The sequence below is a fragment of the Camellia sinensis genome, chromosome 15 (assembly GCF_055761805.1).
Source record: "Camellia sinensis isolate YWXY chromosome 15, ASM5576180v1, whole genome shotgun sequence".
Taxonomy (NCBI): domain Eukaryota; kingdom Viridiplantae; phylum Streptophyta; class Magnoliopsida; order Ericales; family Theaceae; genus Camellia; species Camellia sinensis.
In genome coordinates this window covers 102,957,713-102,985,475 of record NC_138975.1, presented here as the reverse complement: position 1 = coordinate 102,985,475, position 27,763 = coordinate 102,957,713, and the positions used below count along the sequence as shown (strand labels likewise).

General features: G+C 37.1%; 1 protein-coding gene and 1 long non-coding RNA gene across 7 annotated transcripts; one reads left to right on the top strand and one right to left on the bottom strand.

Annotated features, from left to right (window-relative positions):
- Positions 1-5: 5 nt before the first annotated feature.
- On the bottom strand, positions 6-26,541 carry LOC114293024 (zinc finger protein BRUTUS-like At1g18910). 6 transcript variants are annotated; one of them, XR_014356126.1, is made up of 13 exons: positions 26,034-26,541; positions 18,148-18,366; positions 10,371-10,565; positions 9,947-10,296; positions 9,596-9,827; positions 7,667-9,336; positions 7,164-7,234; positions 6,776-6,913; positions 3,907-4,141; positions 3,754-3,813; positions 1,846-1,917; positions 1,636-1,749; positions 6-292 (listed from the first exon to the last, which is right to left on the bottom strand). XR_014356126.1 is itself a non-coding variant. In XM_028237038.2 (13 exons), the coding sequence occupies exons 1-12, from the start codon at positions 26,313-26,315 to the stop codon at positions 1,648-1,650; spliced, it is 3,774 nt and encodes a 1,257-aa protein (XP_028092839.2). In that variant the 5' UTR covers positions 26,316-26,541; the 3' UTR covers positions 6-292; positions 1,636-1,647. The 6 variants fall into 6 exon arrangements, 4 of the variants coding, with proteins under 4 accessions (XP_028092839.2, XP_028092840.2, XP_082763796.1 ...); XM_028237038.2 differs by having other exon boundaries at positions 7,016-7,234; XR_014356127.1 differs by lacking the exon at positions 3,754-3,813.
- Positions 20,223-21,751, top strand: LOC145812683 (uncharacterized). Its single transcript, XR_014356128.1, has 3 exons — positions 20,223-20,543; positions 20,947-21,031; positions 21,539-21,751. It is a non-coding gene; the product is annotated as an uncharacterized LOC145812683 (long non-coding RNA).
- Positions 26,542-27,763: the final 1,222 nt, after the last annotated feature.

Genomic DNA, 27,763 nt, shown 5'->3' with positions numbered 1-27,763 from the left:
ACATGTTATCTAAATTGTTCACCGTGAATTCCATACTTTCAAAATTATTTCTGTTTCGACATTTATAAGTTTTACTATTACAATTATTGTAAAACTCAAACAATATGTGTCTCTGAAAAATGAACACTTCTTATTTGGAGTACATAGCAAAGAGGGTCAGAGTACTACTCTATCTATATCTGCTTCACCAATCCTGAAAGAACGATTTTCTGGAAGTTCCTCTGTTTCAACCACATATGGAAAATAGGTTTCGAAGATTATGTCCCACAACCACAAATAAAGGTTGGCACACCTGTTTATTCCAAATAAACATCAAACTCCAGATTTGACAACAGTTTAAGAATATTTTGTAAATTAAGAAAATAAATAATGTATCATTATTGGAAAGCAAAAATATAAAGATTAGATCAAAGTAATCAACCTTAAATCATGTAATTATTAATGCATTTCATTTAAAAGTTCAGTTTATAACTTTGATAGGGTTTGTGTGGAGATCTAAGTTAAATGGAGCTTATCATGTGTGCTGTGTTCAGTCCATCAAGAATTTGTTCAGACTTTAGAGCAAAAGGAAAATTTTATTGCCTTGAATTACCAACTTGGCTGATAAGGGATATGATTGAAGGAAAGTTGGTCAGTATAAGGTGATGACATGGTCTTATAGAAATCGTATAAATTTTTTCCTTAAACTTAATAGGAACCCAATGACTGCACAACACTCTTGATGCACTCCTCCATTTCATCTATCCCACCCTAATTCTATGGTCACATCCTCCTTATTTTCTTTGTTTCTATATATTGAAGCTAATGTATTTCTCCTCCATTCAACAATCATTTTCTTAGAGTTCAAGAACTTGCTAAATAAATTAGTCACTCTCCCAAACACTTCCAAACTTCAACAGGATTCTAGTTGATCCTATCAATTTCCCCACCCTCATCTTCTTCATAGCCTCCTTTACTTCTACTACTGTAATCTTGCTAAAGAATTTACAATTAATTCTACTACAAGAGTTATTATGTTTTCCTAGACTCTAGGTTTCCAAGACATTTTCATTTAATATCTTTTCAAAATAACTCTCGCCTACCTTGTTCTTATCTCATATTCCTCTCCCTCACCTTCACCCTAATTTAGGCCTCTACATTTTCTTTCTATTTTTTTTTAAGAAAATTTATATATTTTTTGCATCCTAAAATCTAATAAAGATCATCATATACCCTCAACGTAACTTCCCTAATGGTTTTCTTAGCTTCGGTTTTAGCTACTTTATATCCTCAAAAGTTTTCATTATTCCCACATGTACACAAAGTTTTGTGACAATCTTTTTTTATTTTTATTTTTTTATAATTACTTTTTGAATCTTTTCAATCTACCACAAAATAAATTTGGTAGCCAACTTCCCTCAGAATTCTACAATAACGTAATGAATATGCCAAATTGATTTTGGTGCATCTCTTCCTCCACAATAACAAAACCCAAAAATTTGCTCTTCGTCACATCATATAATCCACATACCTTGCAATTCAAACTTACCGTCAAGCCAAGGCCTGCCCTCAAAATATAATTTCGTTCAGAGCTATATAAATATAAGATAATTTTGTATAGAAAGTAGCTTAAGATAATGAGCGTTTTAATCTCACTATGGATTCAGGTCATAGAAGCCTAGTGTTGTATGAACCACAATGACAGCATTTGTGATAGAGCCAATGGAATGAAGCAGGTCCTCTCTTCTCACAATCATTGCATAGTATTACCTGAAAATTGTCCCATAGTGAATGAAAATATGCCATCTTCTGACAATGCACACAATGAAAGATATTTAAGAATGACAAGAAAAGAAGATTATCAACCTGAGTCTGACCAGAATACTCATCAGGAATTTTCTCTTCTGCCAATAATGCATCTAACATACCAAAATACACCTGAAACATATCGTTTTAGCATTTAAAAATTGGCAACTCCCAAAGCACACACTGGGCGTGTTTGGAAAAGGCTTTTTTTGGTTTTTTGGGCTAAAATTCACAAAATGACAAAATAGGCTAAAATAGCCAATAAGATAACATGTCACATCAAACCCATAATCATTTCACTTTTTCTCTCACAAACATCACATACAACTACAAAAAAATCCAACTATCTTCCCAAATACAAAAATTTTAGTCTACTAAAATAACCAAAAACTAAGGCCTTGTTTGGCATATACTAAATAAGTTCATCTTTTTATCTTTTTTGGGTCAGATCAATCAACATCTCCTCTCTACTTTTCTACACATCTTTTTATAAAAAGTCAAAAAGTGCACTTATTTAGGACATCCCAAACCACCCTTAAAATAGCCTACTAAAATAGCAACTTCCCAAACACCCACACTATAGACTACTCAACTTGCTCAAGTAACTGAAGTAGGCAAACATGCAAATTAATTTTGGGGCATTTGGCCTGAGCATGATTTAACTAAGAATTGACAAAACTCATGTTTTTCCTTCCTTTTTATTTTTTATTTTTAATTGACACGCAGAATCAAGGAGGCAGAAATAGAGTGGTGACTGTGAAAATTATTTTGTAAAACCTTTTAGAATGATATCATTGAGAAGAGGAAAATAGGGCTTTGAGGGGGGTGATCTTTCGTGAAAGCGAAAATAGTTACTGGCAAGCTAGGATTTCAAATATCAACAAACAGGCAATATAGTTCAAATGAACATAAATGGCTTTAGCTCGTCCTTAAATCAGCATCTTCTTTTGTTGAATATTGATGCCTTCTGAAAAGGGAAAATACAGAACGCAGTAGTAGATACATTGAGTATTCTGATGTAGTGGGGATATCAGAACAACAAACATGAGATCAATAGAAAGGAAAAGGTGAAGCAGGGAAAAACCAAGTGAAGAAACTGATGGATTTAAGCAAGTTATTTATGAAAACAGGGTGCCCTCTAGAAAGTCTGAACCCTCAATTCATTAAGCACGAATAGAAAGAAGTCAATTGAGAGCAGGGAAGAGCTAAAGTAGTGACCATATATTTTATTACCAGTTAATATGATTGGTCTCAATACACCAGATTACAAGGCAACTCTCCATATAACAATTTGTTCTCACTAGGGCACAAACTTCAAAAGCCATAAAAGGCTATTAAAACAATTAATACTTGTTTTTCATCAGGCTTAGAGCTACCACTGAATTGGTCTGTATGGTCCAACTCAGAATGTATCGATGACTTACTTGAGACCTGATTGGATTTGTGCACTCCAAAAACGTCACAAATAAATTTCTCTCCAAAGCAATCCTAAAAGATTGGATCTGCGGCCTGTAGGGGAACAGTAATGAGGTCCCACCACAACACAACATACTTAATTGTTGGTGGACATATGCTGATTATGAATATCCAAAGAAGCCGTGCATTAAAAGATAATATGTTTTGAAGATTTCATCAAATTTAAGTTAATCTTGACAGATACTTAAAGAAAAGAGTAATAATTCCAATAGTTCATAGAAACATGTTTTACTTATTTCTCAAGTTCCAGAATTAAGTAGACCAATTAAACACCTATTGGCCCTATTAGTGCTGGAGTTTTAACACATGCAAAAATGTTTCAGCCTGTTCAGGCAACCCTGAGAAACTGTAACACATTGCACAATCGTGGGTAACAAATTAGATCTGCAGTGATGTATGCAAAAACATAGCATCCAATTTATATAGGTACTAACATGAATAGAAAAATAATGGTTAAGAAGAGAATATTGTGGAGAATATATTGTGACTGACCTGCATGTCCCCAAGTGACTTGCTACATATTGGGCAGGTGTAGTGAGTACAAGTGTAGTCCTAACAGAAGCATCAGAGAGCATCTGTAAATTACCCTCAACACTTCTATGGTCTTTAGGAAGAAAAGGGGAAAATCATACATGAACCAAATACCTGAAAGCATGCTGAGTGCATCAAATGTCCACATGGAAGGGCCTTAACTGGAGAGCTAGATGTGAAAATATATTCGTGGCATATCGGGCAGTTATCCTCAAAACACTTCTCTCTGCATATATGCACTGAAAGAGACCTTGACATGCAAGCATTGCAATTCATGCAGTGGAAATAGTCGATGCCCAGTCCTTTCCCAACTCGGCACAGGTTACAGTAAGGGCAGTGGTAGATATCCCTGTTCAACACACTCTATGTCAGAGATCTCTATAAAATGAGACATCCAATGATACCAAAAGCTAACGTAGGTCATTGCCATCTATTGAATATATATAACAAATGTTGGAAGTATTTAAGGCATTGTAGTACCACTGTGGTAGGAATACAAACAGAATCAAGATTGCCTTATTGTACACAACTGCTTGACTGTATGTGCCTCTTGGAGGATTTTCAGTAAATGTAGTTTGATCGGTAACCTACAGCTAAATATCAATACACTAAAAATTTGGAGGGAAGCAATTTAATGAACTTCAAATTTTCATACCAAAATCAATTTACTTAATAGAATTTTAAATATGTTCATAAGATGCACCCATGATAATTCATTAAGATTCTCTCGAAGAGTGACTGAGTGAAAAGAATATTGCTTAAACTAATGGCTTCCCCTTAACATTTTCACTTATAAGGGAGATGTGCTTTGGTAGGTCTACTCCCATATCTGTTAGGTGTTTTATCCTTTCTACCCTGCATCTTTAATCCTACAATATTTGTCGTCATCCTATCTTTCTGTACATTTTTCCTCAGCATAGGTTTCCATATATGCTAGATACGACCCATACTTGCACAAATGGTACAGTTCAACTCTTGTCTAAACACATGGTAAAATGCTGCATATATTTTCAAAATCAACACAAACAATTTAACTGTCAGTAGGCATCTTCCTCTGGAAGTGACAAAAGCTTTTGATTGAAGTGCTACGACAATGATCAGAATAATAAGCCTCCTTGGTTTCTATACTCTTGCATTCTTAGCGATTGACTTCATTTTTCTATCCCTTCTTCATCTCCACCTTTGCTTTGTCTAAAACAATATACACGAAGACAATCACGTACCATAAGCTTATTATCATGATCTACGTTATTGAAGAACATTAAACCTCAGGTTCATAGGCGAGGTTGTATGAAACTCATAGTAATTCAATAAAACTCTTGTAAAGCATTTATTCTTTTTCCCCTTTGAACATTCTTGGCAAACTCATTAACTAAGAAGAGCTAATGAAATAAGGGAGTCTCTCTAAAAGGTTGGGGTGTTACATTGCTAAAGGCACAGGTGCAAGGTGGTATCAGCTTGTAGCCTAGGAAAGAGGAAACAATAACCGTTCGAGCCCAAGATATACAAAACTTCAATTAAGACCTATGTATCCTCTAATGCAAATAGTGATGCCAAGCACCTTGAGCCTGTGGCGGAATGATGTCAAAGAAAATAGTTCAGCCTACATTGACAAGCTCATGTGATGGAGGATGTCAGATACTGTTACTTATTGGAATAAGATTGACAGTGTTTGATAATCGTTACTTCTCAAAATAAAAATCCTCTCATTACTAGTCTTCATTAATGTCATTAAAAGTTGTTCATATTAAGGATTATGGGATGTTTTGGTTTGGATTTGAATGGAAAATAGGCTTTACAAAGGGTCAACTGGGAAAAGACGAACCCGTGTAGTGTACCCCCAGCTGATTGGTCTTTTTGCGTTGAACTTGTTAAGCTAATTTAGAAGTGACCATCTAATCGAGAGAGTTACGACTGTAATGTATCAGTGCCGCATCTATCAATCCCCCATCCCTTGGGGAACTTTCTCCCTCATTTTGTTTTCACGTCTCTTTAAAATGATATTGTTTCTCATGTAAAAGAAGTGTTTGTGTTTTACTAGAAGCAATGCCTTTTCCTATAAACAGAAAGGATTTTATTGGTTTCAAGACTCATGTTTTTAGTTATAAGATTAACTTCAATATCCTTCCTGTTGATATTTAGATTGACTTGGAGATTTCAGATAATAACTTTTATGACAAGAATTCAATCTCACTCTTTCTGGAATTTGTTTTTGGAGTATTTTTAACAAAATCTCACTTCTGACCATTCACTTTCAATTGTGGCAATTAACTCTTACATTTTAAGTCTAATTGTAATGTCATCCTTCTATCTATTTATCAGTAGGAGGCTGACAGAAATCAAGAGTGGAAAAACTAAAGTGTTGTTTTAATAAAAGTGCAAGGTACTAATGAAGTGAGAAAAATATCACGTATAGTTCACATGACAAGTTTCATCAGCATTATTAACATTAGATGAACAGAAGTGTGACCAGGGGCGGAGCCAAAGAAGTCCCAGGGGGGTCACGTGCTCCTCCCTTAGTTTTGAATTTTTTTGGTTCTAGGAAGTCTTGGATTCAAGTCTCATGGCATGTATTTATTCCCCCCCATTATGTTTCTGCACTCTGTTTTGTATGTTCATCTGGTTACTTCTCTACATGTGATACGAGGTTGTACATGAGGAGTGTTAGATAGCTTGTGACACATTGTTGAACCAATTTCCTAATAGCTTAAGCTTTTGGGACGATCAGTGACTTAACAAGATTGACAAGACATTTTGTCCATTTTAGAATAAAAGAAAGTGATGTCAGTCAAATAGTACTAGCAAAATATGCTCAGGCATTTCTTTTAGAAAATCATGGCAATTAAATTCAAACTTCTCTCCAGGAAGATAGATATTCTTAAAACTAATGATAAAGGAGAACAATAAAATTATCTGAAGGTCAAAAACTGGCAATTTCCAATATAAAAAGAAAAAAAAAAAGTAGGTCAATCTGGGACATCACCTTTCGTCATCAAACAACTTGCAGATCCTGCAGTAGTATTTTGCCATGGATAAATTATTACAAGAAACAGTTGTGCATGTGGGACTTATTGGCTGAATCGTCAAGCATTTCATACACATCATCTTAGCAGTAGCTTTCCTGCATGCATATTTTAAAGCAGCAGAAAAATGTTAAGAACAAGAACTGAAAACTTCAAAACACACAAGTGTAGAAGTGGAAACCTAAACATGCTGTATATACCTATCCATCGAGTGATCAGCCACATCATCATGGCACCGTCGACATGTATAAAGCTGGTTGCAACAAGCGGCAACTAGCTTACAGTTCCTCTTGTAGTGTTTACAACCAAAAGTTAGTTTGAGTGGGTCCCGATAAGATGGACACTGACCTGGAACTTCTTCCTTGCCACTTGAGACAGGACCCTCTGAATGAGATTTCTGTTGCGTAATAATCCAGCGGCTGAAACACCAGAAAAGCTTTAGTCAGAATCAATATATAAATTTCACATACGTATATGCATTGCACAAAGAAGAAAAGGAAATTAAGGTCCATGCATAACAATGTCTATTAGCATCACAGATTCAACGGTGATGTATAGGAAGTAGGGATATATATTCACTAAATTTTGAAATCTTTGGTCAATTAAGTCACCTAAGTAGTTTTTTTTTTTAAAAATTGTCATCTTGTATTGCGTTTTGTTTGAGAGGATCATGAAGATTATAATATTTTGCAAGGGAAATTTTCTAGGTACCAAAGCACTTATGCACATGTTAAAAGGATGTCAACCTGTCATGCTGTTAATAGATCCATCCAATACTATTCTTTACACGGAACTCAAAATTTCCTCTTACGAAAGGAAATAGAAATAAAGACAAAGCATTTATGATTAACCTCATTAGAAGGTTCTGGATAATGTGTGATTTCTTTTGAGGGTCCAAAGTTGAGTCGCGAGATATTCTTCTAACTGTAGTCTCCAGTTCTTCTTGACTCATTATAGGAAGGTGCTCTTGATGTTGGAAGTCCTGACTGACCTGTACGTGTTGGCTAGGTTTATCATCTAGGATCGTGACATCTGCTAATTCCTTGCATTTCTTCTTGTTAACATCACTAGCAAATTCAGAAAAATCTGAACATTTGCGATTATTAAGGTTTCCACTGGAGATCTTTCCTTTATCATCCATATTGAGATTTCCAAACAGATCAATATCAGAACCAGAAGAATTGTTTTGTAGAAATTTAGCACCTTTTCCATGTAGTGTTAGATTTTGATCATCAAGGCCTTTGTTTGACAGATATGTAGAGAGAATTTTCAGTGGGTCCGCAGGCCAAGAAGGAGAAAGATTTGAGTCATCTTCCACCTTAGCTATATCGCACCTCTTCATACCTTCCCACCATTCTCCTAACCATTCATCAAACATTGTATTCTTGGCAGCCTTGCGCCATAAGGACATCATGGCCTGTTGCTCTTCTGGTGTCAAAGATGCCATGAGCCACGGTATCATCTCTTGTAGCATTTCAGCTCTTGTTCTTCCAAGCATGCATCCTATGATATTTTCTTGCTCTTGGATGGAGAAGCATTCTCTAAATAAGGGCCAAAGTTCAGTTTCTTCACGGTGGACATGGTCGCACAGTACTTTATGCATAGATTTGCACATGTCATGGAGCTTTAAACATAGCTGACGGTAGTTTAGCATTCTCTGATCCAGTACATCCATGTCAATACTACAAACTGAAACATGCAACCTTTTAATCTCATCTAGGATGAGGGAAATCTTACTGAAGAGTTCATCTTCCAGTTCATGATCAATGGTATAGGATTGGCTAATGTTTGTGGCCTTTCCCTTTGCCTCCAGAGCTGGAAAAGCAATCTCGTCCTCTGAATCACTATGAATTTGATATAGAAATCGTACAAGTTGGAAGCGCCTACAGAAATCCATGAGGTCCCCGGCATTTTCACCCAACTTAGCTGAAACATTGACAAGGTACTCCAAATCTTTCTTGAGAGCTTTGTGGAAGAAAAAGATGTGATCCACTGGTCTGGGTTCAAGATTGAAAATGGAACTAGCACCGCTACTCTCAGCAGGAAATTTTGGAAAAGGTGATAACATCTTTAATGTTCGAGGAGAGAATATATGTAAATTAATCCTACTAGAATATGATGTTGCAGAACTACTCAGAATGAAATCTTTAGAGCTGTTGCACGGTTTTATATGCAAAGGTAAGGAAAAAATTGCATAATCCTCCTTGACATGCTTGGTCAGAAAAGAGCTTCTGGTCTTGAACATCTCTTGCAAGTCTTTTCTGAATTTATCGACAGAGGTTTTACCTGAGTAACCCATGCGTACCCACTCATACAAGAGAAATGCTAAAGTGCTATTGTTAGCTAGAGGACCTCCCTGCTTTAAGCAATTCAGAATGGAGTCGCATTCATCCTCAGATAAATGAGCAGAGAACCAAGTAATCATACACTTCAGCAGCCCAAGTGGCATAATACGAAGGCTTGTGTATAGTAGCCACTGCTGAAATTGATGAGTGCAGTTCTTGCTAATGAAGGGGAAAATCTGATAGAAACCGGAAAATGTCAGATTACAACAATAAAGGTTAACTTGTATAGAAACAACAAGAGTTACTGAGGGTGTTGTGACAAATTTTTATAGGTTGCAAGTGGAAGTGAAACTAGCATCAAATTATTGATGGATTTGAATTACTATTGATTGCTTAAAAGTATTCTTAAGATTCAAGTTTGGAATGCTAATTTTCCCCTTCAACTTTTTCTTCTCAACCCCTTGCATTTACAGAACTCTGTAAAGAACAGTGTACCTCTGTTTCTAGCAAAGCTAAGTGTTTGCTTATTCCCATCACAAATAACTCCAACTCCCCACAAAGCTTCTCTACAAAGTTGAACAAAGGCAACCTGTTTTGATCCTTATGGTACAGCAATCTCTGTAAACCTTCAATTTGACTTTCGTCTTGGAATCTTTCTTGGAGATGAGATAGGTATCCATTGGCAAGTTCATTCAATACAGGGTTAAAGATTTTCTCCAATGCAGTGCTGCAAAATAGAAGCATTCCTTCAGGAAAAAATAAATAAATAGAAAGACTCACAGAAAGTAATAAAAATTAGTGAACATCTTCTGCTTGACACCTCAATCAAGCAACCATGGAAACTACCTGTAGAAGATAATGACATCTGCAAAAAATTTTAGCCGGGCAATTACTGGACCTAAAGTTGAAAATTCTTTTGTGCTTCTGATTTGATACAGGTCCTTCAAAATGTCTTTGAAATCTTTTCTGATGGCACCATGCCAAAGATGAAGACCATCAATGGGAGTACGTCTAAGAGTTGTCTTGCTAGATGCTGTCTTCCACCTCCATTTTTCTCCATAAAAGCTCTTAGATGCATTAGCTTTAAGTATAGCCTTTGAACTTGCTAGCATATCAGGTATCGCGGCTCCTTTTCCAATTTCACTGTTGGCCGCAGATGAAGATGGATTCGTGTTATGAAGCCAGGAAATTACCACCTTCAATGTAGAGTGGAACTCATTTCAATCAAATATTAATCTGAAATATAGCATTAAACCAGGTTAGGGTCTACCTCTTGCAGCAGTTTTTCCTTAGGTACAACTTCCTTGATACAATGCAAAAAGTCCTCTTGTTCATCTGGGGAAAGGAAAGAAGTCAACCATGGCAAAAAATCCTCCAATAGCATTATTGGAACGCTACACAAAAACTGCCAAATAAGTGAAGCCTGTTCTTTGGAAGAGAATTGTTGCATCAGCAAAGGGAAAACCTGCACAAGAATGTATACTGTTGAAATATACACCAGAACCAAAAGGCAGCATATAAGAATTTGATCTCTGGTTTGATTTCCCCGATATATCTTTCTGGTTCTCATATTAGATATTAACAAAATATTTCAATAATTCAAAATTTCTTTTAAAATCATGTGACAAATCATATTATAATCAATTGTAACCTTGTCCAACTCAAACCAACTAACAATGTAGCTGCTCTACTCATACAATCACAAGTAATGGAGCCTCGGATATTCAGATCTATTTTCAATGAGAAATGGTGTATGTCATCAATTTTTCTTCACCGTTTTATATCACCGCCTCCGTATTCACTCATGCTAAAGAACTAATTAAGGAAAATAATATCTTACTGTTGGCATATTATAATCACCGAAAGTCTTAGTATTTTATTAGCCGAAAGGCACTTGGGTCTGTAATCATTATGATGCCCTCAGGGATCATCTTGTAATTGTCTTGTTTGTAAACCCTAATCTTCATGTATAAATAAGGGGTGATATCTCATCATACCCTAAGCTGATTATTCAAAGCTTCATGGTATCAGAGCTGAACCTATAGGGTTTCGGCTCACCCTCGTTGGCAGACCTATTCACCAACAACACTCTAGGGTTCGAAGCTTACCTGGGTGGATCTGCCTTAGCCGTCTTCCTCAGTCGATCTTCCTCAGTCGATCTCCTCAACCGTCTTCCTCAGTCGATCTCCTCATCTCCTCAGCTCTCTCTCTCTGTCGCCATCGTCGCCCATCATCGACCATCGCTAGCTCATCGTCACCGTCGCCAGCTCATCGTCACCATCGTCGGCCGTCAACTCTCTCTCTCTGTTCGTCCTCAGCTCCTCTTCCTCAGCCGTCTTCCTCGTCGACCTCCTCTGTCGATCGTCACTCGACCGACAGCACCGCAGCTCGGCGACCTCCTCCAGCCATTTCGTCGCTCGTCTTCTTCGTCGTCCTCAGCCTCTGATCACTGTGGTCTATAACTATATATATATATATAACTATATATATATATCCGGCTCTATTTATATATATATATCAGGATATATAGTTATATATATATATAAAGACATGTATAAATAAATCAATTTAAAAAAAATAAATAAATAAATAAATAAATAAATAAATAAATAAATAAATAAAATAAAATAAAATAAAATAAAATAAAATAAAATAAAATAAAATAAAATAAAATAAAATAAAATAAAATAAAATAAAATAAAATAAAATAAAATAAAATAAAATAAAATAAAATAAAATAAAATAAAATAAAATAAAATAAAATAAAATAAAATAAAATAAAATAAAATAAAATAAAATAAAATAAAATAAAATAAAATAAAATAAAATAAAATAAAATAAAATAAAATAAAATAAAATAAAATAAAATAAAATAAAATAAAATAAAAAAAAAAAAAAATAAATAAAATAAAATATATATAGATATATATATTAAAAAAAAAAAAAAAAAAAAATCATTTCTTAATTTTTTTGTTATGTCTTTATAGTGGTCATTGTGCCTGTTATCTCACTACCACCTTCCGAGTTTGTGCTTTCTACTAGTTTGTTGTGGGTTTGGTAGTATTGTATCCATGACAGATTCCACTAGTGTGTCCTCTTCGTCTCAAACACCAAAGAGTGAGAGTCTCATTCTACCTACTACCATGACTGAGAATCCCAACCCTAGTCTGAAAATCACCACCTCTCTATTTAATGGTCAGAACTACCTAGCATGGTCTCAAAGTTTGACTTTGTTTTTGAAAAGCAGAGGAAAGATGGGATATGTTGATGGCAGGATACAGGCACCTAGTACCACTAACTCAGGTTATGACCAATGGGAGATTACTAACTCTTTGATTATGAGTTGGCTTATCCATTCGATGGTTCCAGAACTTGGTGAGGGCTACTTATCTATGGAGACTGCCCAGGACATTTGGGAGGCTGTGGCTGTTACCTATTCCCGCAAAGGAAATTTTTCACAGGCCTTTGAGTTGCGTCGCTCTATTGAAAGCACACTTCAGGGGGAGCAGACTGTTCTTCAGTACTTCACTTTCCTCACCAACGGCTGGAAACGCCTTGACCACCTGGAAGACTATAAGCCCGTTTGCCCTACTGATTCTGTCGGGTACAAGAAGTTCATTGCTCGGGAACGGGTCTTTAAATTTTTGGCCGGCCTAAATATGGAGTATGATCCAGTTAGGGGTCGAGTTCTGAGTATGGACACCCTTCCTTCACTACAGGAGGCATTTGCCTATGTACAAAATGAGGAAAGTCGTCGGTCAGCTATGATGTCCCTTGTCTCTACTGACCGTTCCGCATTACTGTCTACTCCTCGAGATGGCCTCAGCCTGCCTCCTCCGTCTGCTGCTAAGGAGTCTGTATTCTGTGATTATTGCAAGAAGCCGCGGCATACTCGTGAGACATGTTGGAAGCTTCATGGGACTCCATCTGGGGGTCGAGGTGATCGGTCAGGTTCTCGAGGAGGTCGGTCAGGCCACTCTCGAGGACGTGGTTCCTATTCCCGGGCTCATCAGTCTAGTGCCGTGGATACCCTTGATTCTAATTCCACTTCTGTTACCCAAGCTTCTGATACTGAGCTGGAGGATGCTTTGCGCCAATTGTTGGACCGCCGATCTTCTACTGCTCTCAGTACCGCTTCCTCGTCCTTTGCCCGCTCAGGTAACTTAGCATCTGTTCCTTGTGCTTTCCTGTGTCATACATCTTTGCCTTGGATTATTGATTCTGGTGCCTCAGATCATATGTCTGGCTCCCCTGATCTTTTTTCTGCCTATAAGCCCTCTTCAGGTCAGGACAAAGTTAGGATTGCCGATGGAACTGTTTCTTCCATTTCTGGAAAAGGTTTAGTCCAAGTCACTCCCACCATGCATCTATCTTCTGTTCTCCATGTTCCCAAGTTTTCTGTTAATCTGTTATCCTTAAGTCATCTTACCCAGGATTTAAATTGTTGTGTGACGTTTTTTCCTGATCATTGTCTTTTTCAGGACCTTGTCACGGGGAGGACGATTGGCAGTGGTAGTGCAGAAAATGGTCTCTACTTCCTAGATCAACCGGACAAACTTACTTATTCTTCCACCGCGTCTTCTACTACCCCCGCTGATGTATGGTTGTGGCATCGGCGTCTTGGGCATCCCTCATTTCATTTACTTAAGCATTTATTTCCTTCTAGTTTCGCAAATCATCATGTGTCTGACTTTCTTTGTGAGTCTTGTCAACTTGGAAAACAACATAGAGCTTCTTTTGCTCCCAGTTTGAATAAAAGCTTAGTTCCTTTTTCATTAATACATTCTGATGTTTGGGGTCCCTCTCGTGTTCTGTCTGTGAAAGGTCATCGCTGGTTTGTTACATTTATTGATGATTTTTCTCGTGCTACTTGGGTGTATCTCATGAAAGATAAGAGTGAAGTTTTCTCTGTGTTTCGCACTTTTCATAAGATGATTTGTACTCAGTTTGGGGCCACTATCAAAATATTTTGTTCTGATAATGGCGGGGAATACATAGATTCTGGGTTAGGAAACTATTTCTCTACTCATGGCATTATCCATCAGACCTCTTGCACCAATACCCCTCAACAAAATGGGGTGGCCGAACGCAAGAATCGGCATCTTCTTGACATGGCTCGGTGCATGTGTTTTTTTATGAACGTGCCTCAACCCTATTGGGGCGACGCTGTTCTCACCGCTGCCCATCTTATTAATCGTCTCCCTACCCAGGTCTTGGACAAACAGGCTCCGCTTCACGTCCTCCTCGGTTCTCAGTCCTTGTTTTCTATTCCTCCCAAAATATTTGGTTGTGTCTGTTTTGTCCATAATCACTCTCCCTCTCGTGGTAAGTTGGACCCTCGCTCCCTCAAGTGTGTTTTCCTTGGTTATTCTCCTACTCAAAAGGGGTATAAATGTTACCACCCTTCCTCCCGTAAGTGGTTTGTGTCCATGGATGTCACTTTCTTTGAATCCCAGTCCTATTTCTTGTCCTCTCCGGTGTCACCGTCCTCATTTCCGGGGGAGCCTTGGTGTGAAGTGAGTCCTGTGTCTCCTATGGTAGAAGTGAGTCCTGTGCCTCCTATGGTAGAACCAGTTATTCTTGCACCCCCCTCTTCTACTGGAACTATAGAACCCACTGTCACCAAACATAAGGATGGGCATGTTTATGTCCGGGACATCGACAGAAAACAAGTTAACTGGATACAAGGGACTGTTTCTGCTACTCCACTGCCATCTCCTGCTTCTGATGAGAGTCTAGGTAACTTTGAATCTCGTGAGTCCATTGATCTTGATGTTCCTATTGCCAAAAGGAAGGGTGTGAGATCTTGTACTCAACATCCTATCTCACAGTTTGTATCATACTCTCATTTGTCATCCTCATATAGAGCGTTTGTGTCCAATATTTCCTCTGTTAGCATTCCTAACCATTTTCAGGATGCTCTTGCTATCTCTGAGTGGAAACTAGCCATGATTGAGGAAATGAAAGCACTTAGAAAGAATGGCACTTGGGAATTGACTGAGTTACCTACGGGCAAACGACCTGTGGGCTGTAAATGGGTATATACTGTGAAACACAAAGCAGATGGGTCTATTGAGCGTTACAAGGCAAGACTTGTGGCAAAAGGGTTTACTCAGACATATGGCATTGATTATCAGGAGACCTTCGCACCCGTGGCTAAAATGAATTCAGTCAGAGTACTTCTCTCTCTCGCAGCTAATCTAGATTGGCCGCTTTATCAGTTTGATGTCAAGAATGCTTTTCTCCATGGTGACCTCGACGAAGAAGTATATATGGACATTCCTCCGGGTTTTGAGGATCATCAAACAGAAGGGAAAGTATGCAAACTTCGGAAGTCATTATATGGTCTCAAACAATCTCCAAGGGCTTGGTTTGAAAGATTCACTCAGGCTATGTTTAAATATGGTTTCAAACAAAGTCAGGCAGATCACACATTGTTTGTGAAACATTCCTCATGCGGTAAGACTACAGCGCTTATTGTTTATGTAGATGACATAGTTCTTACAGGCAATGATAGTGAGGAAATACCTCTGTTGAAGAAATACTTAGCCAAAGAATTTGAAATCAAAGACTTGGGAAGCTTGAAGTATTTTCTGGGAATTGAAGTTGCTCGCTCTAAGGATGGGATATTTATCTCACAGAGAAAATATGTGCTTGACCTGTTGAAGGAAACTGGGATGCTTGGCTGCAAGGCATGTGCCACCCCACTGGAACCCAATCAAAAATTGGGAGATGATGAAGGAGGAGAAGTTGTGGATAGGGGGAGCTATCAACGATTAGTGGGTAAGCTCATTTACCTATCTCACTCCCGTCCTGATATTGCTGTTGCTGTCAGTGTAGTTAGTCAGTTTATGCATGCTCCTCATCAGATTCACTTTGAGGCTGTCATGAGAATCTTGAGGTATCTGAAGTCTGCTCCTGGTAAGGGTCTGTATTTTTCAAAGTATGACCATCTTCGTGTAGAAGCCTATACAGATGCTGACTGGGCCGGGTCAGTAACTGATAGGAGATCAACGTCAGGGTATTGCACATTTGTCGGCGGCAACCTAGTTACTTGGAGGAGTAAGAAACAAAATGTGGTTGCCAGGTCAAGTGCAGAAGTTGAGTTTAGAGCTATGGCACAAGGTGTGTGTGAACTTTTATGGATCAAATTATTGTTGAGTGATCTAGGTATTGCTCAGACGGACTCCATGCGGTTATATTGTGATAATAAGGCCGCCATCAACATTGCTCACAATCCAGTTCAACATGACAGGACAAAACATGTTGAGATTGATCGCCACTTCATTAAGGAAAAACTCACTAGTGGTACCATTTGTACTCCTTTTGTTCAGTCTGGTGAACAACTTGCTGACATTCTCACCAAGGGAATTGGGAATAAACCGTTTCATGACATATTAGGCAAGCTGGGCATGAGAGATATCTTCGCACCAGCTTGAGGGGGAGTGTTGGCATATTATAATCACCGAAAGTCTTAGTATTTTATTAGCCGAAAGGCACTTGGGTCTGTAATCATTATGATGCCCTCAGGGATCATCTTGTAATTGTCTTGTTTGTAAACCCTAATCTTCATGTATAAATAAGGGGTGATATCTCATCATACCCTAAGCTGATTATTCAAAGCTTCACTTACCACGTACCCTCATGATATAAAATGGTAAAAATACACAGGCGGTATCTAACAGTCCTCATTTTCAATTGAGTTCGGGGCAACAAACCAGCTTAATAGTGTAGTGCACTCAGCAGTCTACAGAAGCTTTTTTGAAAATGATTGGTCTTCCCACCCTACCTCTTTTCTTTTCTTTTCTTCTTCTTTTTTTTTTTTTTGTTCATAACAATTCTTGGCCAAAATTTTGCGTCTAAAAGCCAGTTCATTAAATAATGTTTTGCTCTATATCTATCCTTCACCTGCTAACCAAGTAAAAGAGTAAAGACATTGACCACAAGATTGTAAGTTCTTTTTTTTTTTTTTTAATTCACCTCAGCTCTTCATACTCCATGATAAAGGCCCTTCTACCTCTCCTCAGCATGATAAAACCTTCAAACATAAACATCTCCAATCCAATTTTTAAAAAAGGGTTCTAGAGAATCCAGTTGAGTGCTACTTTGAGTTGCTCTATGTGGTTTATTTAGGGAAGAGAAATACAAAAAGTGATTTTCAAGAAAAAAATTTCCTATTATCAAAAGAGGTTACCCTAGATCCAAAAGTAAATGGAAATGTTCTTCCTGAGTGTTGTGGTAACATAGAACTACTATCTACTAAATAAAAGTGGAAGTTTCGGAAGAACCTGCAAACCACATGTTCAAAAGCATGTTCTGAGACTGAGTGGTGAGAAGGATGACCAGTAATACAATAATGGAACAAATATGAAAGGAATGCAATTGCAGATAAGTTAGAACTTAGTGGTGGCACCAATTTAAACGAGAGCAAGCTAAGAGCTTTTGCCATTCAATATAGACAAATTAAAATAAAAAGGACAAAAGCAAAACCAAAAAGAACAGAGATAAATATGTAAAAAGGACATGATTGTCTTAGATGGTTACCAAGATGTGGTTTTATGCAGACCTAGACTAGGTCATTGAGAAGAAAAATCTATGTAGTCACCCACAAGTAATTAAGATTAAGGTTAATTGGGTAGAATTGAGTTGAGTAAATGATGGAGCACATTTAGACAGAATGGATATGGTAGTTTCCAGTGGCTTTCAATCGAACGAGTTTGGAGATCCATATTCCTCTAGCAAAGCACACTCATCATCTACCCAATATTTCCATGCACTTCATGAAGATGTTGCCCTCGATGTGATAGGTTTTCAAAATGAATTTTGAATGATTATTCAGTAGGTAGCTCCAACACCTCTCACTTGAACGTACCATTAGTGACAAAAACAAGTTAAAATTTATTAACAACGCACTGCACATCATGTCCTTCTCCACACAACAGTACAAGGAACAAGACTCAAGTTAATAAAAAGTTACACAATTCCAAAAAGTGCGAGATAGTAACTCCAAATGAGCAACACCTTAGAATGAAAAAGAAGGTAGGTACCTGTTTTTCCTCTTTCAGCATATGCTGGCAAATGGCAGTCTGGATGGTGCCAATACAAAATACAAGTTCTTGAAATTGCTTTGAAGTACTTTCCTCTTTCTCCATTAAAACATTTAAGCAATCAGAAATAGAGTCGAATAGGTCATCTATGCTTTGATGCTCAAGTGTATATGTACAGCTCACATTTTTTATGTGGAAATCAAGTGCCAGAAAGATAATCTGCCAAAATAATGAGATCAAACTCTGAACCATAAATATGTACGGATTCAAATAACCTTCGTCTTATAAAAGATAGAGGATAAATTAAGTTTCTTCTTGCTAAAACTTATTTATGTAGTGGTGCAGTATATGTTGTAGTTCAGTATTTTCTTCCCCTTTCCCATTTTATGTTGTGATTTTATCCGTATCGATTCTATTATAGTTTCATGTATTTTCTACTTTGAAGAGAAAACATTTTCATTACCTTTTTTCATTTGGCATCTTTCAAGTACAAAAATAATTTCCTTATATATCTTTGCTTTTATATATTTTACTTTTTATCTCAAATAAGCCTTCTAAATTTATTAAAAAGAATCACAAAGGTGTCTTGAGACATGCCCAGACACAAGACACGCGTGTCTATGAAATGTCCCTAATGTATCCCAAAAAAATGATAATTAAAAAATTAACAACACAGTGTTGGACATGGCACCCATTTTGGATTGTTTGTGCTCCCTTACACAAGGATACTTGTATAAAAATATCTAAGTATATGATATACAAGCTTTCTAAGTTATCTCTATTTTCCTTCCCAATCCTACTCCAGGGATCGGTTGCTTAGGCTTGATTGAGCATGTCCTCTACCTAAACATGTCCGTGCTTGTTTATCTATATTGCCTCAAATCCCCCCTCCATGGCACCCTATTGCACTAAGCTACGCCAGATCTAGAGAAATGCTTGAAGACCCCCTTAATCTTATTGCTATGGTCATGGATTCCTTAGCCCTACGCTATGACCCATGCACCAGATCTCTAGGATCACGTGGCCCAATTAGCAAGGATTTTCACATTCTTAATAATACTGGAATGTTCATTTCTCGTCAATAGAAAACAAAAGGATAAATTACACTAACCTCCCTTGAGGTTTACAGAAAATATATAGAGTCCCACAACTTTGGCTTAATTACATTTAGCCCTTTTTTAGTAACTTGTTAGTTGTATAGATAGCAAATTGATATTGTCATATTTTTCACACTGAAATTTATATTTTACCTTGTTTATTCTTGATCTACACATCACTCTGTGTAGAAAATTTAATGTATAAAGAGAAATAGAGAATTGTATTATTGATTGATTGATATTATTTTACAAATGGTGAGGGGCTCCTTATATAGGAGATGTAGTGGAGTAGGTGGTAGTAGGTGGTAGTGGTAGGTGTGTAGTAGGTGGTGGTAGGTGTAGTAGGTGGAGTAGGTGATGGTAGATTTTAACAGCCCCCGCAAACTCAAGGGGGATAGGAACTAACCAACTTGAGTTTGGAGAGAGTAACAAAACAAGAAAATAATCTGAAAAATAAAAAATGGATAGGAGACACTGTATGGTCGTGTCAGACCGTTGTAGAAGACTGTATGGTTATGGCAGACCGATGTAGACGACAGTTTATGGGGTCATGTCGGACCGTTGTAGCAGACAATGTTGTGACAGTTGTTGTGACAGTTTACGGAGTCTTGCTGGACCCTTGTAGAAACTAACCGGAATCAATGTCGGGACAGTTTACAGAGTCTTGTCGGACCCATGAAGGAGCTAACCGGAATCAATGTCGGTAGGGCTGAGCAAGGAATCCGTAAAATCCGTAATTCGATCCGGTCCAGTCCAATCCGATAGGTTTGGATTGGTTTTTTGAATCCGTGGTTCGGTTCCGGATTGAAAATTTCAAAATCCGTAGACCACGGATCGGTTCCGGATTGAACCTCACGGTTCCGGATTGGAACCGATCCAGACCATCTAGAAATAACCTATATTTTTATACTATATGCCTTCCCACACCATATAATTTCTTATATGATATAAAAACTAAAATGTAACCTAAACCTAATCCAGCGGCCTCACTCATTCTCATTCATGCCTCTCACTCTCATCTTAGGTCTCTATATCGATGGTGTCTCTTTCTCTTCTCTTTCCCATCTCAGACTGAGTTCTCTCTCAGACTCTCACACTCTCATCCATCTCAGTTCAGATCGGTGTGCTACTGCTCGCCTCTCTCTCTCTCTCTCTCTCTCTCTCGGTGTTCTCATCTCTCATCTCTCTCTCACTTTCTCTCGGATCGGTGACTATTTTTGTTCATTTGTATGCTTGTGTGTTTTTATTAATTTGTTGCTTTGTGATATGGCTCATATCAGTGGTATTGTTGCTGCTCAGGTACATTTCTTGTTCTTGTTTTTATTTTATTTTTTTATTTTTATGAATCTGATTTGGTTTTGTTTTATTCAATTGTGTAGATCTGCATGTGGGATTTAAAAAATAAAAAATAAAAATAACTTTGAGCTTTTATGATGGTGCTCAGTGAGAGATTATTGGATCTGGATGTATTACTGAGTTTTTCATGTTCTTGATTTGCATTATTGGATCTGTATTAAAGTTGGGGCTTTAGAGTAGGTTAAATTGTGTAGTTTGGATCTGGGTTTTGTTGGTTCTTCTTTTTGTTCTTTTGTTACTTAGATATTGTTTGCTTGAATGAATTCTTAAGACTGTCATTTGGATCTTCTAAATTTCATTTCTTTAGTTCTCTGATTCCCTGTTGCTTTTGTTATATATTTTGCAGTTAAAGGTCAAGGTTTTGAAGTATTTTCAAATTTTAGAATATATAATTCTATTATATTTTGGAAGCTTCAACAGCAGAATGAAATGTAAGTTCTAAGCCACTTCTTTTCGAAAGATCTGTATGAAACAAGGTCAATTGGGTTCTTTATTTAGTTTATTATTATTATTTTTTCATATCCTTTTATAATAATGTTATACCTACTTTTATTCATTGTATAAATTCTATTTAAAATTTACTCTTTTTTTTTAATTATATATTATTGCTAATTCTAAGACTTATTTAGTGTTTAATTGATAGGATTTGATTTTATACTCTCTTTACATTTAGAGATTAATGATACGAGTATTGATTACCTTTATTGCATCCCAGTTTGTGTATTTTTGTTAGAATGTAATTCAATTTGGATAATATCTGTTTCAACCCAATAAACTTGGCTCTTTGTTCAGAAATCTGGACTAATGAATAGATGGTTAGCATTGGCCAAGTTCATATGTTCTTGACTCATTGTTTCATGTGAACTTCTTGTTGTTTTTATTAATTTGTATGCTTGTGTGTTTTTATTAATTTGTATGCTTGTGTGTTTTTATTCCAGGCTTTTGTCCATTGCAGAAGAGACTTTAACAAAGTTTCTTTCAAAGGCCACTGGAACCGCTGTAGAGTGGGTCCAAATGCCTGGAATGAAGGTATGGCTGTAACTTTGGAATAATATACGATCTTTTATTTGAAATACCTGCATTATTATTTTATTTTGTATTTCAAACAAATTAATCAGTATTGGTGAAATTGAGAGGTAAAAATAATTAAATTGATCTTTTCATGTCAAGTAAAGTACAAAACACAGTGATAACATTTGAGACACCTATAGCTGTTGGAAATGTTATCACTGTGTTGGAAATGATAACATTCGATAGCTATAGCTATTAGAATGAAAATGTAATGTCTATATTTTTTTTTGTTATTTAATTATTTAAATCCGTGGTCCTAAACCGATCCAATCCGTGTTTCAACGGATTGGTTCGGATTGGTTCCACAATTTAAACGGATTGGATTGGTTCCAATTTTTCAAAAACCGTAGATAGCGGATTGGTCCTGGTTTTCTCCCAATCCAGACCAATCCGGTCCATGCTCACCCCTAAATGTCGGGACAGTTTACAGAGTCTTGTCGGACCCATGAAGGAGCTAACCGGAATCAATGTCGGGACAGTTTACAAAGTCTTGTCGGACCCTTAAAAAGTCGCACCCTCAAAAGGTGTGCCCAATCTTTCAAAAGGCGTGCCATCAAAAGGCGTGCCCAATCCATAAAAAGGCGTGCCATCAAAAGGCGAGCCCAAGTCATAAAAAGATGTGCCGGACATGATGGCGAGGCGCGTCACCACATTGGCTTGCGCGCCCGTTTTGTCGTCTGGCGTCAAGTGGCGCGCGATGCGCGTGTCTGCCTTGGCTATTTAACCAAGACGAATGCTGAAGCTGAGGCAGAGGCTAAGACAAAAAACTGGCTAAAAACCTCTGAGAAACTCTTCGTTGTCTTAAGAGAGATACTCTGTAACACTCTGTAACCAACCCTTCTCTGAAACACTCAGCAACCCATAACATGGCCTCGTCTTCCCGTTCAGCTACCCAGAATATGGCCTCTTCGTCCCGTGGTCTGCTCACTCTCTTTCCCGACCTCAACGAGTCAACAAGAGAGATAACTGGTGCGGTGGCCAGTGAACCGCAACCAAGCGCCTCTGGTTTTGCTCCGTTGAACTTTCCGATGCGGTCGGTGGAGCAAAAAATGACGGTGCAAACGGATATTGAGGCCAATCAGTACACATTGAAGTCATGTGTAGAGACCATGACGGCAGTCACAAACTTGTCGCACCAGCTGCAGAGTAGGACAAATGAGGTGCAACAGTTAAACGCCCAACTGGCTCTGCTCCAACGCATGTATATGGATGCGCGAGCAGAGATAAGTGTGCTAAAGGCAGAAAACAAGGAGCTGAAGCGGAAAGCCACCGTGATGTTTCGATTTGGAGGTCCGCCATATGCTGCAGTGGAGGAGCAGGGTGGAGTGATCGTGCCCAGTGGAGTGGGAAACACGGAGGCAACACCGTCAAGGGCCGCCCAGGACGGAGGCAAGAAGAAAAGACCGGCGGAATAGGCAAAGAAGTGAGGTCGATGGGTGGTCGGCTGCAGAAAAGAAAACAAAGCTGTTGGTGTTGTTTTTTTTTTTTTTTTTTTTTGTGTAAAATTGTGATCGGGGTGGATCCCTGAGATGAATAAAATATGGTTTGGTGTGCAAAGCTATATGGTATGAAATGAATTGGAAAAAGATTAAAAATAATGTGAAAGAAAAATAAAGAAAAAATAATAAAAATATATTTGAAATCAAAAATGAAAGATGGGGGAAATAAGGAAAGTGGTTTGGAGAAAATAAATAAAAATAATGGAGTTGGAAATCAAACGGAGGAGAGCACCAATTAAGTTTTATAATAAAAAATAAAAAGGTCGGGAAAGTTAAAGTAAGAAAAAATAAATAAAAAAAGAAAAGGTGAGATTCAAATATCTATACAAGAAAAGGTGAGATTCAGAATATATATATATATATATATTTATTGGTATTTATTTTTATTTATTTATTTATTTTGTGTGTTTTGTTGTTTTATTTTATTTTATTTTATTTTTTTTGTTTGTTTTTTGTTTGGGGAAGTGAATGTGTGAAACCGTGTGAATGGTTCACATGGGGCTGTCTCCCTTGTGTGATAAAATAATAAAAAGAAAGTTGGGTGGTTTGGGGAAGTGAATGTGTGAAACCGTGTGAATGGTTCACATGGGGCTGTCTCCCTTGTGTGATAAAATAATAAAAAGAAAGTTGGGTGGTGTGGTGTGGATGGATGTCTCTTAAAATGGGTGTGTGTATGGCCCTCTCCCTCCCTAACCCGAGAGAGAGAGAGTGAGGTGGCAGTGTGTGTGTTTGCAAGTTCCAACTTCTGCAATGCTCTGTGAGAGATAGAGAGAGAGGTTGATGCCGAGAGAGTAAAAGAAATTGAGAGAGAGAGTAGATGTGCCAAGAGAGAGCCAGCCTCCCCTCATGCACACCACCGAGGAGAGGAGGTTACTTGACGAAGGGCTGAAACTCTTCCCGTCATTTTTCAAATTATGGTTGATGCTTGGGCAGCTGGAGGAACGGCTTGGTAACTTGGAACAGGCTAAGGAAGCCTATGAGTCAGGTTTGAAGCACTGCTGCAGTTGTATTCCCCTTTGGCTTTCGCTTGCTAACCTTGAGGAGAAGATGAATGGATTGAGTAAAGCTCGAGCAGTTCTCACCATGGCCAGGAAGAAGAATGCTCAGAACCCTGAACTCTGGCTTGCTGCAGTCAAACTTGAATTTGAGAACCATGAACCTGAGAGGGCAAGAATGCTTCTTGCTAAAGCTCGAGAAAGAGGAGGTACAGAAAGGGTATGGATGAAATCTGCCATTGTTGAGAGAGAAGAAAATTCCAGCGGGCAGCAGAGGCAAAGTTGCCGGCCGACTGCCCGCCGGTGAGAAAAAAATACAGGTTTAAATCTTATAGCTCTGATACCATGTAGAAAATTTAATGTATAAAGAGAAATAGAGAATTGTATTATTGATTGATTGATATTATTTTACAAATGGTGAGGGGCTCCTTGTATAGGAGATGTAGTGGAGTAGGTGGTAGTAGGTGGTAGTGGTAGGTGTGTAGTAGATGGTAGTAGGTGGTGGTAGGTGTAGTAGGTGGAGTAGGTGATGGTAGATTTTAACACTCTGGTCACTTTAGTTTTACTAAAGAGTAGCTAGTGTAATTATCTCAAATTTGTGAGACATTGGCTGCGTTTGAATCATGGATTTAGGTAGAGATTTGAAAAGAGAAAAGGAAAAGGTGAGGGAAACATGACTGATCTACACCATGTTATTGTTTTTTCTAAACTTCAAGGGTGGTCAGTGTAATTTACCCAAAACAAAATGTCCTCAAATATCCAAACTGCTACTTCGAGAGCATCTCCAACCCAACACTCTTAATTAGAGGATGAAAACACTTTTTGTTATTCAAAAAGTGAATATAAAGTATCGCACTATTCACTCAAACTCCAACCATAAATCATCATTTTCTTCTCTAAAGATTTCTCTCAAAAATATTTTCATCAAAAAGTAAATAATTTTTGTTCATTAAAAAATATTTAATTTTGAAATTTTTGTAAAATATAATTAATATTATACTCATTTTAAAGGTATGATTTCACCCTTTTTAATGATGCCAATTTTATAAAAATTAAATTTACATATTAAAAGTTATTTGTAATATAATAAAAAATATAGGATGAATAGTATTTTAGATGGATCCACTATTTTTCATCCTCTCTCCAAATATGGAGGATCAACCCATCCTCCTTCCAAATAGAGATGGATTTAGAGGAGTTGGAAAAGCAAATCCTTCAAATATGAAGTTATAGAGGGTGGGTTGGAGATGCTCTGAAGAGTAAAAATGTGCAGTTGATCAATGAACCAAACGAACTGAACTGTTAACTGTTCAAACTCGGTTTGAAAACTTTAAGAAGCTTCAAAATTTATTGAAACTTGGTTCGTTAAACTTTTGAGCCAATTTCAAACAAGTTTTTGTCAAGCTAAGCTCAAGTAACTGAACGAGCAATTGACTGTTCAAGCTTGGTTTGAAAACTTTAAGGAACTCCAAAATATTTTCAATCTCGAACAAGTTTTCTACGAGTCAAACTCGAGCTATTTGGTTCGTTTATCACACCTAGCAATAGCCACAATTCAACTAGGAAAGGGGGGGGGGGGGGGGGGGGGAAGAATTTAAAAATAAATAAATAAATAAATCCATACATTATAGCAAGTCAACTTAGGTTATTCTTGGTTCATACACACCTGCAAGCTCTGAAGTTAACTAAATTATACTTCTTGTGAGCATTAACATAAATTGTGCTACTCTTCATAACCAAATAATTTCATCGCCAAGAGAACCACGAATCAATTTTTACTCAAAAGAAGGGAAAACCAGAGACAAAGAAGGCAAAATTCACAACACATTTGACAAAAATTTGAACAAATTGATCATAGTCAGACTCACCTCATCCTCTGCAGCGCAGTGATACTTGTAAACAAACTTCAAGAACTCAAATCTCCCACGGAGTTCGACGATCAAGTCGCGGCCGCCGCCGGAGCTCCTCTCCGACGCCTCCACCGCCAGGCGGCGGAGCTCAGCCAGCTCCGCCTGCAGGCCCTTGTGGAAGAACAACAGTAACAGAATCGGAGCATCGCGGCAGGAAACAAGCTCCACCGTCGTGAGCGGCGGCGCCGGTTTCTCTTCGTAGTTGTTTTCTGGCACGCATTTTGGTTCGCGGCCGCCCATTCAAAGCTGCGCAAACACTCACCACCACCATCAATGGAAGATGAGGAAAAGAGGAAGAGCTTCGAAATCGAAATGGCTATGAATATAACGACGACTTTGTTTTTGGTGCTCTCAGACTGTTGTGTGTCCAAATTTTTTAATTTCAGTTTAGGTAACATTAATATTAAAATAAGGTAATTTACAGTAAACTCTCCAAATTATGATTCATTTACACTACACGGTCCGCAGGATTCGGTCGGATTGAGAGGTTATTTAAATTCGGCTCAAGTTGTGTTGAAATCTATTTAAATCTATCTAAACTCGAATTGTAATTTAAAATTGTCTGTCCAAGTCCGATCCGAGTTAAATCTGAATTGTCCGAATTGTAAATGAATTTCATTTTCTTTTTCCAGCTATATCATTAGATTATTAAAATTTGACTCTATTTATAATTTATTTTTTTATTTATAGAAAATCATTAATATCATCAAAACAGATAATTTATATAATGTAAGAGAGATGCTACTATAGTAGTCCTTACAGCTTATGAGTGAAAAAAAAAAAAGAAAAAAAAAGATTTATGTTATTTGTATATATAATATATATCCAATATGATTTAATAATATAAATTATTTTAATATCATGTAATGGCTAATAATTTATATGTATATTTAATTTTATATATCTATATATGTATAATTCGGATTTTTGATTGCTCGAATTATTTGATGTCTTTACTCAAATCCGTCCAAATTTATTTCGGACTTCTGAATTTTTGTCCAAGACTGTACTGAATTTAAAAATATTTTGTCCAAGCCCTAAAAAAATTCAGGCTAGGCTTTGGGTTGCTCGAATTAAGCCCGTACAAGTTGCACCCCCACCGCTACCGCCATCGAATTAGTACGTCCGAGTCTCTTCTTGAGAAGAGGCTTATTTGAGCCAATTCAGACTAAATAAATTTGATAGATAAATCATTAATTTATAAATAAAAGTTATACTATATAATTTAATATATATTTTCACAAAAAAAAGGTTATAAGTAACTGAGGTAAGTTATACCAAACACCCTTAATATTATATTTATTTAGTGATCTCATTTCATTTTATCTTTCAAAGTGCAAACGAGATCATTAAATCATAAAAGTGTAAATAGATTGGATTGATCCGTTATTAGAGTAAATCAAAAATTGAATTATTTTTTACAATTTCAAAAAAATTAGAACCGTAACTGAAACGTCAACTTGTATAACTAAATCAGAACCGAATCATAAAAACTGGTTGGTTCGATTCAGTTTACGATTTTAGAAATTTTATATAACAATAAATATGATATGAATTTTATGTTAGTAAACAAATTAATAATAATTAGTTTAGTTAAGTTGGTTAGAATTTATCAATTTTACAACGACGGTTATGATTCAAATCTTATAAAAAACATTTTATATTTTAATTTTTTTATATAAAAACAT